The 17,301-nt window shown below is 39.7% G+C and overlaps 2 protein-coding genes across 6 annotated transcripts in view; one reads left to right on the top strand and one right to left on the bottom strand.

The window, feature by feature from the left end:
- The window catches only part of LOC139765720 (5-phosphohydroxy-L-lysine phospho-lyase-like), a 203,296-nt gene extending 202,180 nt beyond the window's left edge, over positions 1-1,116 (top strand). For all 5 annotated transcript variants that reach the window (XM_071693523.1, XM_071693526.1, XM_071693525.1 and 2 more), the window contains one exon: positions 831-1,116. In XM_071693523.1, coding sequence (XP_071549624.1) covers positions 831-975 — 145 coding nt within the window. In that variant the 3' untranslated portion in view covers positions 976-1,116. The remainder of the gene's footprint in view (positions 1-830) is intronic.
- A 5,345-nt stretch (positions 1,117-6,461) lies between these two features.
- The window catches only part of Ku80 (X-ray repair cross-complementing protein 5 Ku80), a 126,940-nt gene continuing 116,100 nt past the window's right edge, over positions 6,462-17,301 (bottom strand). Inside the window, exon 17 of the mRNA XM_071693529.1 lies at positions 6,462-7,010. Within this exon, the coding sequence (XP_071549630.1) occupies positions 6,996-7,010 (15 nt within the window). The 3' untranslated portion in view covers positions 6,462-6,995. The remainder of the gene's footprint in view (positions 7,011-17,301) is intronic.

Raw genomic sequence — 17,301 nt, forward strand, 5'->3', positions numbered from 1 at the left:
TTGAATCAGTCACCAGTGTTGTATCATCAGTGAACAACAGCTGACTCACTTCCCAGGCCCTCTTATCCCCAACAGACTGCATATTTGCCCCTCTTTCCAAAACTCTTGCATACACTTCCCTAACCACCTTCACCCATAAACAAATTAAACAACCATGGGGACATCACACTCCCTTGCCACAGACCAACGTTCACTGGGAACCATTCACTCTCCTCTCTTCCTACTCGTACACATGCCTTACGTTCTTGGTAAAAACTTTTCACCACTTCTGGCAGCTTACCTCCCACACCATATACTCTTAAGACCTTCCACAAAGCATCTCTGTCAACACTGTCATATGCCGTCTCCAGATCCATAAATGCTACATACAGATCCATCTGTTTTTCTAAGTATTTCTCACACTCATTCTTCAAAGCAAACACCTGATCCACACATCCTCTGCCACTTCTGAAACCACATTTCTCTTCCCCAGTCTGATGCTCTGCACATGCCTTCACCTTCTCAGTCGATACCCTCCCATACAATTTCCCAGGAATACTCAACAAACCTATGCCTCTGTAGTTTGAACCTTCGTTCTCTTTGCCTTTGTACATTGGAATTATGCAAGCATTCTACCAATCCTCAGGCACTTCACCATGATCCACAAATACATTTAATATCCTTACCAGCCAATCAGCAACACAGTCACCCCCTTTCTTAATAAATTCAACTGCAGTACCATCCAAAACCACCACCTTGACAGATTTCATCTTCTGCAAAGCTATATATATTATCCAAATTTAACTACATTATATTTATATACTTCTAATTTAATAATTTTTTCTTTTCAGAAATACACAACCAGCAATTGGAGTATGTGAGGGCCGTTTAGGTATCATGCAGCCACAACTGGATGATGATGATGACAGTATTGTATCCTCAAGGGACAAAGTGGAGCTTGAACATGCTCAGCAGAGCTACGAAGATCTCGACTGAAATATTATATATTTATATAGATTCATCAGATTTTGCATGTCTACTTTTGTGAAAACTGACAGTGTTATGGTCATTTACAGTAATATTACTGCGATGGAGAATAAAATTTTGAAAGAGAATTACTATACAAGGAAAAGAAAAGGAATGGTACTACACCTATGAGGATAAAGATGACAATGAAAATTTAGAAACTTTCCAAGGATACATAATGAAGAACTCTTTAGTTTAAGAATAACTTTCATGAAAAAAAGACCCTTATATCCACTGAATAGACAAAAGTATACAGCATTACTAACACTAATTTTATACAAGGTATGACAGTTATGGACATTGTCAAAACAAAAGGAGAATAATTTAGTAACCTACAACGAAAAAAAAACAGCTTTTTCTTTTTTTGCACTTGAGACAGCATTAGCAACTGATTGCTTTAATCATGGCCATCTCATATATGAAAACATATCAAACTCATTAAAAAACCACTTTGGCCCAGTTACATCCATCTTCAACCAATCATGCCACACAACAAAATCATAACATCAGTCCTAAAGCTTGCCAAATCACCCAACTCCCCCTCCTTCTTTTTTTATTTTTATTTATTATACTTTGTCGCTGTCTCCCGCGTTTGCAAGGTAGTGCAAGGAAACAGACGAAAGAAATGGCCCCCCCCCCCCCATACACATGTATATACATACGTCCACACACGCATATATACATACCTACACAGCTTTCCATGGTTTACCCCAGACGCTTCACATGCCTTGATTCAATCCACTGACAGCACGTCAACCCCGGTATACCACATCGCTCCAATTCACTCTATTCCTTGCCCTCCTTTCACCCTCCTGCATGTTCAGGCCCCGATCACACAAAATCTTTTTCACTCCATCTTTCCACCTCCAATTTGGTCTCCCTCTTCTCCTTGTTCCCTCCACCTCCGACACATATATCCTCTTGGTCAATCTTTCCTCACTCATCCTCTCCATGTGCCCAAACCACTTCAAAACACCCTCTTCTGCTCTCTCAACCACGCTCTTTTTATTTCCACACATCTCTCTTACCCTTACGTTACTCACTCGATCAAACCACCTCACACCACACATTGTCCTCAAACATCTCATTTCCAGCACATCCATCCTCCTGCGCACAACTCTATCTATAGCCCACGCCTCGCAACCATACAACATTGTTGGAACCACTATTCCTTCAAACATACCCATTTTTGCTTTCCGAGATAATGTTCTCGACTTCCACACATTCTTCAAGGCCCCCAGAATTTTCGCCCCCTCCCCCACCCTATGATCCACTTCCGCTTCCATGGTTCCATCCGCTGCCAGATCCACTCCCAGATATCTAAAACACTTCACTTCCTCCAGTTTTTCTCCATTCAAACTCACCTCCCAATTGACTTGACCCTCAACCCTACTGTACCTAATAACCTTGCTCTTATTCACATTTACTCTTAACTTTCTTCTTCCACACACTTTACCAAACTCAGTCACCAGCTTCTGCAGTTCCTCACATGAATCAGCCACCAGCGCTGTATCATCAGCGAACAACAACTGACTCACTTCCCAAGCTCTCTCATCCCCAACAGACTTCATACTTGCCCCTCTTTCCAAAACTCTTGCATTTACCTCCCTAACAACCCCATCCATAAACAAATTAAACAACCATGGAGACATCATACACCCCTGCCGCAAACCTACATTCACTGAGAACCAATCACTTTCCTCTCTTCCTACACGTACACATGCCTTACATCCTCGATAAAACTTTTCACTGCTTCTAACAACTTTCCTCCCACACCATATATTCTTAATACCTTCCACAGAGCATCTCTATCAACTCTATCATATGCCTTCTCCAGATCCATAAATGCTACATACAAATCCATTTGCTTTTCTAAGTATTTTTCACATACATTCTTCAAAGCAAACACCTGATCCACACATCCTCTACCACTTCTGAAACCACACTGCTCTTCCCCAATCTGATGCTCTGTACATGCCTTCACCCTCTCAATCAATACCCTCCCATATAATTTACCAGGAATACTCAACAAACTTATACCTCTGTAATTTGAGCACTCACTCTTATCCCCTTTGCCTTTGTACAATGGCACTATGCACGCATTCCCCCTCCTTCTATTGCCTTATATAATTTTTGTCATAAAACAAAAACTAATCCCAAATCAATCCATCTACTCCAATCTAAATACACCTTGCCTACCAGGTCTTCCATCGTCAAAAGAAAAACTGCAAACCACACAAAACTCATAATGCAAATTAATCACTGACTGCCTAGAAACAAGTTACTGAAAATATAAGCAAAATAAAGATCCTCCTAATACAATCCCATCTCATGCTCCGCATTCAGTTTTTTGCGACAGAACTACGAGCCCTTTTGCCCAAACCACTCCATTAATAACCTCCAGCCCTCAAGGAGAAATAAAAAAGCATATCTGCATCACACTTCAGCAACCTCTACTCACATATTCCCCATCTCAAGCAAATGGAACATAAATAGAATACAAACACAATGAAATGACTCGACAACCACTCTTCCACCTCAGTCTTAAACTTATATTTGAAATTACACTCCCCAGATAAACACTAATCTCACCCTTTCCTACACTAAGACAAACACAGATCCAACACGTCTTGGGACCATTCATATTCATGATGCAACAACCACCACGAAGACTGAAAATTTACTGTTAGATGACTTGCACTCTCCAGACACTGACACGCACACATCACTACAATTTATGATCTATGGTCCATCCAGTGGATTTGGCTAACTTTCAGAGTGCTATGGGAGTTTTATTATTATAAAAGATAGAATGGGACTACTGTGGCAGGAAGTAAGAAGGTAAATATCTAATTTATAATTTCCCCCAGGACTAATTTCTACGAGAGTCCTGCTATCACCTAGAACATTTCTAAAGGCTCCTGCAGCTTAAAGATGCAGTGCTTCCAGTAGCTGGGATATGTAGACTCCTTTGGCTTTACAAGTTCTTTGACATGACAGTACTACCAACAATACAGCCTTGCTAAAGGTGACTTCACTATGGAGTCTGGTAATGCCTGTCTGTATATATGTATGCATTTTTTACATGATTGCTGTTTTCCGTGTTTGGGAGGTAGTGCCAGGAAAGAGACATAGAAAGGCCACATCCGCCTACATAGATATAAACATATACTCACATAAAGTGCATAAGACAAGAACAAATGGGAACATCAGTGAAGGGGGCTAATGGGGATGTAATAACAAGTAGTGGTGATGTGAGAAAGAGATGGAGTGAGTATTTTGAAAGTTTCTCAAATGTGTGTGATGATAGAGAGTGGCAGATATAGGGTGGTTTGGTCAAGGTGGTGTGCGAAGTGAGAGGGTCAGGGAGAATGGTTTAGTAAACAGAGTAGAGGTACTGTAAGCTTTGAGAAAGATGAAAGCCGACAAAGCAGTGGGTTTAGATGGTATTCCAGTTGAGTTTATTAAAAAAAGGGGGTAACTGTATTGTTGACTCCTTGGTGAGGATATTCAATGTAGGTATGGCTCATGGTGAAGTACCTGAGGATTGGCTGAATGCATGCACAGTGCCATTGCACAAAGGCAAAGGGGATAAAGGTAAGTGTTCAAATTACAGTATTTTGAGTATTTCTGGGAAATTATATGGGAGGGTATTGATTGAGAGGGTGAAAGCATGTACAGAGCATCAGATTGGGGAAGAGCAGTGTGGTTTCAGAAGTGATAGAGGATGTGTGGATCAGGTGTTTGCCTTGAAGAATGTATGTGAGAAATACTTAGAAAAACAAATAGATTTGTATGTAACATTTATGGATATGGAGAAGGCATATGATAGAGTTGATAGAGATGCTCTGTGGAAGGTATTAAGAATATATGGTGTGGGAGGCAAGTTGTTAGAAGCAGTGAAAAGTTTTTATCGAGAATGTAAGGCATGTGTACATGTAAGAAGAAAGTGATTGGTTCTCAGTGAATGTAGGTTTGCGGCAGGGGTGTGTGATGTCTCCATGGTTGTTTAATTTGTTTATGGATGGGGTTGTTAGGGAGGTGAATGCAATAGTTTTGGAAAGAGGGGCAAGTATGCAGTCTGTTGTGGATGAGAGAGCTTGGGAAGTGAGTCAGTTGTTGTTTGCTGATGACATAACACTGAGGGCTGATTCATGTGAGAAACTGCAGAAGCTGGTGACTGAGTTTGGTAAAGCGTGGGAAAGAAGAAAGCTAAGAGTAAATGTGAATAAGAGCAAGGTTATTAGGTACAGTAGGGTTGAGGGTCAAGTCAATTGGGAGGTAAGTTTGAATGGAGAAAAACTGGAGGAAATGAAGTGTTTTAGATATCTGGGAGTGGATTTGGCAGCGGATGGAAGCGGAAGTGAATCATAGGCTGGGGGGAGGGGGCAAAAACTTTGGGAGCGTTGAAGAATGTGTGGAAGTCGAGAACATTATCTTGGAAAGCAAAAATGGGTATGTTTGAGGGAATAGTGGTTCCAGCAATGTTATATGGTTGTGAGACATCGGCTACAGATAGGAGTTGTGCAGAGGAGGGTGGGTGTGCTGGAAATGAGATGTTTGAGGACAATATGTGGTGTGAGGTGGTTTGATCGAGTAAGTAATGAAAGGGTAAGAGAGATGTGTGGTAATAAAAAGAGTGTGGTTGAGAGAGAGCAGAAGAGGGTGTTTTGAAATGGTTTGGTCACATGGAGAGAATGAGTGAGGAAAGATTGACCAAGAGGATATATGTGTCAGAGGTGGATGGAACGAGAAGTGGGAGACCAAATTGGAGGTGGAAAGATGGAGTGAAAAAGATTTTGAGTGATCAGGGCCTGAACATGCAGGAGGGTGAAAGGCGTGCAAGGAATAGAGTGAACTGGAACGATGTGGTATACTGGGGTCAACGTGCTGTCAATGGATTGAACCAGGGCATGTGAAGCGTCTGGGGTAAACCATGGAAAGTTCTGTGGGGCCTGGATGCGGAAAGGGAGCTGTGGTTTTGGTGCATTATCACATGACAGCTAGAGACTGAGTGTGAACGAATGTGGCCTTTGTTGTCTTTTCCTAGCGCTACCTCGCACACGAGGGGGTTGTTATTTCATGAGTGGCGGCGTGGCGATGGGAATGAATAAAGACAGACAGTATGAATTGTGTACATGTGTATATATGTATATGTCTGTGTGTGTATATATAAGTATACGTTGAGATGTATATTTGTGTGTGGATGTGTATGTATATACATGTGTATATGGGTGGGTTGGGCCATTCTTTCGTCTCTTTCCTTGTGCTACCTCGCTAACGCGGAAGACAGCGACAAAGCAAAATAATATACAATCACTTACCCCTGCATCAACCATCATCATCCTATTAACCTGTCTCTTATCACTTACTTTTCACTTCTTTCTGTCCTCAACATCATATTTCTATTATCTTGTTTGTTTCTGTAACAGGTTAATGATGATATTTGTTTACTGTACACTATACAGCTTTCAATGTGCAAGATACATTTGCAATGCTGTGTTCATATGTACTTGGTAAAAATTTTATGTTTAGTTCAGCTGCTTCAGTTATGCAATGATATAAAGTTTTTCACATCAGTAAAATCTTTGGTTAATCAGGTCAGTGGTAAAAAAAAAAAAAAATCACCTGCATTATGGTAGTCAAGCTGAAGCATGTTTCATTTTAAAGTGACTTCCATGATGGTCTTCAAGGTATTTTCAAAAGTTTTATCTAAAAGCTGCTGGAGTCAGAAATCACAAAATCAAATGGAATCACATTTTGAAATTCAGATAGTTTACTATACACTATCACAGTAGCAAGTATTATCTATGAATGCGTTTCCCATTTCTCTTTTTGTATCCGAGCATATTTTTCCAAGATGATGAATCTGATTTCAAACTTCAAAAAATCATTTACAGATCTGACAGCTGACTGCTGTTCAATTAATATATTCTTCCATTAATCTGAGAATAATCACTGTCTTGTCCATATTCAAATCCTGCAGCACACTACAAATCATCCAGCTGAAAAAAAAAAAAAAATGTTACCAAATCTGTCAACACTGTAATGATAGTAAGTAATCTGACTAATATGAGAAACAAGAAACTTGTATTGTGATGAACGCTGAAGACATGTGAATGTGGCCTCAGATGAAAGCAATGTCCCTACAACCACTTTCAACAAAAGATGCAGGAAAGTAGTGGGGTCTTTGAGTAGAATCAAGTGTGTCAGACCTGCACAATGATACAAATGGCAATACATGAGGTGTGGCAATGTTGATGGATGAGTGGTTTAAAAAAAAATGTTCACTGCAAATGTATCTAAACAATAATACCATCTGTAAAGTTTAAGTGTGAGAGGCTAAGAATGTTCGTAAAGGATGCATATGCACCATATACTAACAGACAAGAAGAGGTTAAAGATGCCTTATGCAAGGACCTTGAAAGAGCAACAGGTAAGAAAAGGTTAAGGATGCCTTATGAAAAGAACTTGAAAGAGCAACAGAGTTAGTAAACTTAAGGAGAGAACTGTGTGTGATGGGTGACTTGAATGGATGGGTGAGGGACACAAGAGAGGTAGAAATGATTGTAAGTATAAGGTCTCAAGTGTATGAGACAACAGTGAAGGAATACATGGATTACAGGAAGGTTTTGCATATCAATTATCTAAGCAATGATGTTCATAAACATGCAAGATACAGACAAAGAGAAGACTGGGTAGACACAAACATTACTGATATATTTCTTTTTTTATCCATCTATATTTCTGACACCAGTTCCCTCCTGAAACTCCCTTGATGGGGTGGCCATGGCAATGGACTCTCCATAACCAGTGTACTCCAGTGCCACTTCTTAGCCTTTAGTACCTCACCCTTAACAGGCTACTGGCAGAGGGCAAGTCTAACACAGTGTTTGCAGAGTCTCAATTTTGATATATTTTACCAACATATTTCTCCTAAAAAAAATGCAGGTTATGCAAATTGAAAAACTATCTCCCCCAAGTGGTATCACTTGAACAAGAATGTCTCAAAAAAAATCAGAGATAGGGCCTTCAAACCCTCAATATTCCTAAGCGGGAAGCAATAGCTAAACCACCCATTATTATCCTCCTAACTAGGCAGAAGCAGCTTGCTCGATTCAGGCCCAACTTATGCCAATGAGACACCACAACAGGGCTGACATCATTTACCCACACATTCCTGACCAACCAGCAGCTCAGAATTAGCATATCACAGGCATCAACCCAAGAGTGATCACAGCTGGCACAGCAAGAGGTTTTGAAAAAAGAAGAGGCACAACTGGGCAATAAAGCCAAAAAAAAAAGAAAAAATGCTTGTGGAACACTGCCTCAAAAGATAAAAAGTTTTACAAAATTCTGAAACTTTTTCTCCCCTCTGCAGTCTGTTCCACAAGCATGAGAGCATACCCACATGAAGAAGGAAGGTTTAAAGAAAACACTTTCAGATAAAAAAAAAAACTAAACCTAAAGATATAAATATATACTTTCAAAATACTAAACCCAAATATATACTTTCAATGGTTCATTAGGGAAACAAGAGAATTTGTCTTTTCTGAAGAGGAAGCAACAGGGCCACACAGGATGAGTTCAAAACATAAAATAAGGTAAAAGTGCACAAGGATTCTCCCATGAATTAGCTGCAGTGTTGACCATCATAATGAAACACAAACAGTATAAATAGCCCACAGCATAAAAGACAACATATATCATTTCAGTACCTAAATTAACTAACCTAGAGTCTCAATAGCTTACAGCCTATTGCCATGACTCTAATCCAGTCTAATTTGTGAAAGGTTTATGTTTGACAGTCTATACTGATTCAGCACACCTTTAGCTGTTAGAAGACGTGAAACCTTCATTTGCTGCAACTTAAAGTGCAAGGCCTTCGTAGCACTCAATTTCATAGGCTTTACTTCAGATGTTCAACTTAGCCAACCATAACATCACTGTACAGAAAGCAATCAACCTGAGACTACAGAAATGTCTCATCTCTTAGCTGGTGGATTTCCTGACAGAGTGACACGGCTTTTTTTTTTTTTTTTTTTGACATTTTCCTACCTCTCATTTGCAATATCCCCCTGGGTACTAAGATGGGGCTGCTCTCTGCTTCCTCTCCTTATCAATGACACCCTAAGGGACACAACCACTGTTGGAAGAAAGCAGATGAATCCATCTTTGACATTATCAACAACAACTTTCCTGACTTAAGTGCCTTTCAGGACATCATCAACAACTTTCAGAAGTGGACTAAACCCAACACCATCACCATTAATCACACCAAGACTGTGATGATGCCCATCAACCTGGGTGCAGACAACATCCTACTCCTGACATCAATTAAGGCCCTTAAATCCTCCAGGTAGCCAGAGATCTCAAACTTATAACTACAGATGATGGTTTAAACTAAAAGAATCAAGTCGGCACTGCTAAAAGGTCTCCCTCATACCATCTCTACTTCTACTGAATTATATCAATAGGCATTCCATCTTCTGAGCCAAGGACTGTCTTCACCATCTTCATTCTACATTGACCCAACACAGTCCTCCTCCTTTACAGCTACACAGAGGGACCAGCTGGAAAGAGTGCAGAAAAGCATCCACAATCATCCTGGGCCCATCTTGTACCACTTAACATGAGGCCCTCATCTTGCTGAACCTGTCCATCCTCTAGCAATTTACATGGCAGTTAGGCACTAAACAGCTGACACCCCCTTCACTGAAACCTCCTCCCCTCCGATGTCTCACCTCTATGATCCGCCATCCATCAAAACAACTTGTACAAATTAGAGCTCATACAGACAGATACAAGAGCAGTCCTATACAGTACATACACAACATGAACAAATGCATAGCAGTTAAGTACACAGCTCAATTTTCTTATAGTTAAGCTATGTGTATGTTAACTAATATATTACTGTAACTCTTCACTACACAAGTTCAACTAATGAACATTAGGAGCATAATGAACAAACCACAGTGTTTATGTCATGAACCTTCCAACATATCTGCCACTATAACTTTGCAGATGTATCTCATTCATGTCTGGTGACCAAAGTGATGGAATATCTTGTCCCACCTTCATCTTAAGTTCTTTTATTAATAATCTTGTTACTGTAATGATCTTCCAGTTTTCTACTAAGTAGAATGTCTCAACTATGTATTTTCAGCTGAATGGCAGCCTAAATCAAAAAAAAATCTGTATTCATTTATTCATTTACTTCCATCACACCACTATAAGACCTATGGGGGATGTGGTCAGCTGTCTGAGTGCTGCTGGAGCAGACAGCAGGAGCCTCATAAAGAGAGAAGGGACTCCTGGGGCAGAAAGCAAGTTAGTGTTCAATAGTTTCACTCCACATTAAAACACTAAGGTCTGGGCTTTTCTTATCCATCAAGTTGTTGTCATTAGACAAGAATCTTGAATCTGGACAAAGTAATTCAGTAACTCCTTAAACAGACTAAGGTTATAAAAAAGAATTTTCATGAGATGATGTGGAGCAGCTTAACTGTCAGAAAATTTTTCAAATCATAAAAAGTCTGACTTAAGAAAGCTCTTAGTTGAGTTGCAGTGAAGTGACTGGTTTCCTCAAAAGGAAATTTAGGACAAGTTGACGTTAAGACCCAAAACCATGAGATGAATTTCTTAAAGGTTCTTGAATTATAATATTCTGCAAAACAAGGTAGGGAAGAACTCAAGACAAAGCACCAGTTATGTCCCAGAAAAAAGAATTCTCAAAGTACTGAAAGGCTTTCTTGAATGACTGGTACTATCTTGAGCAGAGGGATGAATGCTATGCTAGATCATTTACTAGGTGTCCTAATAACCCCCACATATGATGAAAGTGCTTGAGAAAAAATCTATGAAAAAAAATAAATTCCTGAACCTGTACCTTTGAGCATGGAGTGCTTAAAACATATAAAGTGGTCAAAAAATATTATAGGTATAAAACAGGGTTATGACACAGATAAGTGTCTCCAACACTAACACTGATTGTCCCACTTCAAGTTCACCAGCATAACTAAACCCTGTAAAAGGAACTACTTTGAGAATAATTTTTCCCATTAGATTTACTAGTGAAAACAAATATATCTATACTTCTAGAGTCTGTTCCCTGTGAGAACTTCCTCAAGAGAGTGGAAATGGCAAGAGTCTCTTCATAACTATTGAACTCCTGTGCCACTTCTTTGCCTATAATGCCTCACCTTTAACAAGCTACTGGCAGAGAGCAACTCTAGTGGTGTTTTCAGAGGCTTCTATGTAATGTTCCTACCAAGTACTTCTACCTAATGTTCCAATCAACTAGTTCTACGTAATGCTCCCAGCTGATGTTCCTATCTACTACTACTACTGTCTAAAGCTCCTGCTTACTGTTCCTACCTACTACTTCTTATCTATTAATCCTGTCATCATGTCATAAGGCAGGGCTAGCACATAACTCTTACCACAGGAAAATCTAGTTATGAAGATTGTCAAGTGTTACTTGTGACATGGAAAGATTATGTGTTTGTTGACAGCATGCCAGTAGTCCATGTGTGGGTGAGGCAGAAAGAAAAGACAGCTACTTGGGTTAAAGCAGTGCAGCTTGACAACCACTGAAGTGATGGGTCACTACACAGCATACTAACCCTCTTGATACCCAAGCATGTAATACTGGTAATATACCTCCCTAGTCAGTGGCTGCATACCAACTAATTATTTATCTTATTTATTTTGCTTTGTCGCTGTCTCCTGCGTTAGCGAGGTAGCGCAAGGAAACAGAAGAATGGCCCAACCCACCCACATACACATGTATATACATACACGTCCACACACACAAATATACATACCTATACATCTCAACGTATACATATATATACACACACAGACATATACATATATACCCATGTACATAATTCATACTGTCTGCCTTCATTCATTCCCATCGCCACCTTGCCACGCATGAAATAACAACCCCCTCATGTGTGCAAGGTAGCGCTAGGAAAAGACAACAAAGGCCACATTCGTCCACATTCAGTCTCTAGCTGTCATGTAATAATGCACCAAAACCACAGCTCCCTTTCCACATCCAGGCCCCACAGAACTTTCCATGGTTTACCCCAGACATTTCACATGCCCTCGTTTAATCCATTGCCAGCACGTCGACCCCAGTATACCACATCGTTCCAATTCACCCTATTCCTTGCACGCCTTTCACCCTCCTGCATGTTCAGGCCCCGATCACTCAAAATCTTTTTCACTCCATCTTTCCACCTCCAATTTGGTCTCCCACTTCTCGTTCCCTCCACCTCTGACACATACATCCTCTTTGTCAATCTTTCCTCACTCATTCTCTCCATGTAACCAAACCATTTCAAAACACCCTTTTCTGCTCTCTCAACCACATTCTTTTTATTACCACACATCTCTCTTACCCTATTATTACTTACTCGATCAAACCACCTCACACCACATACTGTCCTCAAACATCTCATTTCCAGCACATCCACCCTCATGTGCACAACTCCATCCATAGCCCATGCCTCGCAACCATATAACATTGTTGGAACCACTATTAGTTCAAACATAACCATTTTTGCTTTCCGAGATAATGTTCTCGACTTCCACATATTCTTCAAGGCTCCCAGAATTTTCACCCCCTCCCCCACATTATGATTCACTTCTGCTTCCATGGTTCCATCCACTGCCAAATCCACTCCCAGATATCTAAAACACTTCACTTCCTACAGTTTTTCTCCATTCAAACTTACCTCCCAATTGACTTGACCCTCAACCCTATAATACCTAATTACCTTGCTCTTATTCACATTTACTCTCAACTTTCTTCTTTCACACACTTTACCAAACTCAGTCACCAGCTTCTGCAGTTTCTCACATGAATCAGCCACCAGCGCTGTATCATAAGCGAACAACAACTGACTCACTTCCCAAGCTCTCTCATCCACAACAGACTGCATACTTTCCCCTCTTTCCAAAACTCTTGCATTTACCTCCCTAACAACCCCATCCATAAACAAATTAAACAACCATGGAGACATCACACACCCCTGCCGCAAACCTACATTCACTGAGAACCAATCACTTTCCTCTCTTCCTACACGTACACATGCCTTACATCCTCCATAAAAACTTTTCACTGCTTCTGACAACTTGCCTCCCACACCATATATTCTTAATACCTTCCACAGAGCATCTCTATCAACTCTATCATATGCCTTCTCCAGATCCATAAATGCTACATACAAATCCATTTGCTTTTCTAAGTATTTCTCACATACATTCTTCAAAGCAAACACCTGATCCACATATTCTCTACCACTTCTGAAACCACACTGTTCTTCCCCAATCCGATGCTCTGTACATGACTTCACCCTCTCAATCAATACCCTTCTATATAATTTCCCAGGAATACTCAACAAACTTATCTCTGTAATTTGAGCACTCAACTTTGTCCCCTTTGCCTTTGTACAATGGCACTATGCAAGCATTCCACCAATCCTCAGGCACCTCACCATGAATCATACATACATTAAATAACCTCACCAACCAGTCAACAATACAGTCACCCCCTTTTTTAATAAATTCCACTGCAATCCCATCCAAACCCGCTGCCTTGTCGGCTTTCATCTTCCACAAAGCTTTTACTACCTCTACCCTGTTTACCAAATCATTTTCCCTAACCCCTCTCACTTTGCACACCACCTCAACCAAAACACCCTATATCTGCCACTGTATCATCAAACACATTCAAAAACCTTCAAAATACTCATTCCATCTTCTCACATCACCACTACTTGTTATCATCTCCCCATTTTTGTCTCAGTTCTGATAAATAACATTGAAAAATTCCAGAAAATTCATCAGGCATGATCTTCTATAACAGAAACCATGTTGACTGTCCAACATAATTTTGTGTTCATCTAGAAATGTGGCAATTTTATCTCGTATTATTTTTTCCATCATTTTACCTAAAACTGATATAAGGCTAATTAGGAGGCAGTTCAAGGCACACTTTTTGTCCCTTTTTATATATAGGCATAACATTTGCTATTTTTCAGTCAGTTGGCACCTGACCATCTGATAAAGATTTGTTGAATATATTTGCTACGGGGTATATCAGTTGTCTCCAGACATCCCTTAAAAATCTTGGAGCTAAGTTTCTGGGCTGTTGGATTTGTTAGGATTTTATTGGTCCAGGTATTTAAGTTCTTCAGAGCTCTTTAGTTCTCTAACCTTCAACTCTTTTTCAATAGATCCTTGAATCATTTTCATTGGTTGCAGTACTTGAGAAAGTTTCTTCAATTGTGAATACGGAGTTAAAAGAATAATTTAGTATGGAAGCCATTTCCTTGTCTTCAGTAATAAGAGTGTCATGTTCATTTCATAGTGGTCCAATTCCTTCTTTTACTATTTTATAAATATGAAGAATTCCTTAGGATTATTCTTAACTTTGAAGGATACCCTTTTTTCTTCATTGAGCTTACTTTGTCTTATAACTTTACACTCTCTTTGGATTTTGATCAATTTCTGGTGATTTTTATTAGTTCCCACTGATTTGAATTTCTTATAAGTTTTCTTATTTTGGCAAATTAGTCCTTCTATTCTCTTATTCATCCATGATAGTTTTGAAATACTGCAAGTTCTCTTTGTAATTCGTGGAATATGTTTATTTTCAATCTTGAGAAGTGTGTTTTTAGAATTATTTCACACTTCCTCTACTGTGTAAATGTCAAGACGTTTTCTGCAGTTGCTGCAAATTTCTAGTCTAATGTCTTCAAAATTCGCTTGCCTGTAATCTGTGATCAAGAGTTTGTTGTCATTTATTTCCTAATCTAAATTTATCTCTAATCTACTCAAACTGTGATCGCTGTTTGACAAACTCTTGCCTACTTTGCAAGAGTTGATTAGGTTTGTGTCACTGGTAAGGACAAGATCAAGAATATTTTTACCTCCAGTTGGTTTTCTAATCAACTGTTCGAAAGAAGCATCTTCAATCAGTTCCATTTGTCCCATTCCCTCTCCATCACCTGTTAATGTGTTCCAGTTTATGCTTGGACTGTTGAAGTCTCCTAATATAACTTCTTTACTGTTTATTATAGTTTTGATTTCATTGTATAATACCTCAACATCATCTTTTTGCTTAGGAGGTCTGTAGATAATGCCAAGACGTAAGATACTTTTGAACTTGTCGGGAAAGTCAATATAGACCTGTAAGCATGCGTGTCTACTTTGCTTATCTTAATAGGACTTAAATTATCAATATAGATCAAAACTCCACCAACTACCCTGCACAAGCCATCTTTCACAAATAGTCTGTATCTAGGTACTGCTAACTAAGCAATTAAGTTTATTCTGAGTTTACCCACATTTCTGAGATTGCACTAATGTTCAGTTTTTCAGTAACTGCATATAGGTTCATCGCATTTCATAATGTTTAATGGACTGACTTTACCTTTGTTTTTACTGTCGGTATGCGTGCTTGTATTATCACTGTCAATGTTTGCATATGCAGGAGTGGAACAGAGACGGTCCTCCATCTGTTTTGGACTTACAGCCTTACTCTGACCCTCCCTACACTGGACCCTACCAGTATCATTCCTAAAAGTTACCTGAGGTTATTAGGTTTAGCAGTGAAAAGAAACATAGTAATTGGAATATGAGTTTGAACGGAGAGAATTAGGAGGAGGTGGAGTATTTTAGATACCTGGGAGTATATATATGTCAGTGAATGAAACCATGGGGCTGGAATGAGCCATAAGGGGAGTGAAAAGGCAAAGGTCATGGAGACATAGGAATCTGTGGAAAATAAGGCTGTAGTTTTTAAGGGAAAAGGTGGGTACATCTGATGGTAGAGTAGTTTCGATGATGCTGTATGGATGCCAGGCATGGGCCTTAGACAAAAATATAAAGAAAAGGGTAGATGTGTTGCAAAATGAAATACAAAACGACAATATGTGGTGTGAAAATGGTTAACTGACTAAGAGATGCTAATAGATGGTAGGTAGCCATCATCCAGGGAGGTGTATTACCAGTACTACCACCTAGGTACAGAGCGTTTGTGACGGATGTGATGTGAGCCAGCATTTTGGTGATTGTCAAGTTGCACTCCTCTAACCCAAGTAGCTGTCTTTTCTTTCTACCTCAACTACATATGGACTCTTGGCATTCTGTTCGCAAACCTACAATCTCTCCTTATCATATATACCACTTGACAACACTGAGCTCACACAGTTCACTCTTTGTAACTCTAGATTTTCCTGCAGTGAGCACCATGCGCTAGCCCTACCTTTGGCAAAATGGTAGAATCAGTAGATAGAATTAGTAGGTAGGAACATTTACACAGAAACATAAGGTAGAAGTAATAGGTAGGAGCATTAGGTAGAACTAGTCAGTAGGAACTTTAAGTAGGAGCCTCTGCAAACAATGTGCTAGAGTTGCCTTCTGCCAGTGGCCTGTTAAAGGTGAGGCACTAAAGGCTAAGAGGAGCACTGGAGTTCTCTAGCCAAGGAGACTCTATTGCTGTGGCCATCCCACCTTGAGGGAGTTCCAGTTGGACAGGCATCAGAGATATAGCTAGACAGAAATATTAGTTAAAGAGAGAGGGGTGGTAGTAAAAGGAGCATGTATGTGTATTTAGGAGGTAGTGCATAACACATTTACACAACTCTACTCAGACAAATGCTGTTTCAAAGGCCACTGTCATTATACTCTACATGAGTTTATATCACTCTCCCAATAACTTCATGTACAATTTATCAACCTCCCAGTATTGTAACAGTATAAATCTATTACATTATGAGCTGTAAATAAACTATAAAACTTGAGCGATGGAGCACTAGATGCAGTTACAATGGCTGGCAAGTTAATGCACGGTAACAATGGTTGTACTGGGTTCCACTGGCTCAGGGTTGCACCACAAGTTAAAATCACTTTTGGTGAGGCTTTATCATTATCAATTAATGAAACACAGTAATATCTCCTCAAAGAAATTCCTATTGTAAAGAAGTCCATCCTGTCCCTGCTACTGAGAGTAGTGCAACCTTGAGGCTGTAGGAACTCGTCAGGTAGTTCATAAATAATAGCGGCAACAAGTTATCAGAGAAACCACAGGCACATTTATGTGTGCAAAGTTTGAAATGATGAAAGCTGGGTCCCACACAGAACCAGCACACCCAGGAAAGCTGTAATTTGCAAAAAAAAGTTGAGCATGTGAACAGGTTATCAATATAAATTCATTTCTTCCTTTATAAAGCAAGGCATCAAATTCTTATTATGAGGTATCACCTTATCTTTGTTTTT

The sequence above is a fragment of the Panulirus ornatus genome, chromosome 55 (assembly GCF_036320965.1).
Source record: "Panulirus ornatus isolate Po-2019 chromosome 55, ASM3632096v1, whole genome shotgun sequence".
Lineage (NCBI taxonomy): Eukaryota > Metazoa > Arthropoda > Malacostraca > Decapoda > Palinuridae > Panulirus > Panulirus ornatus.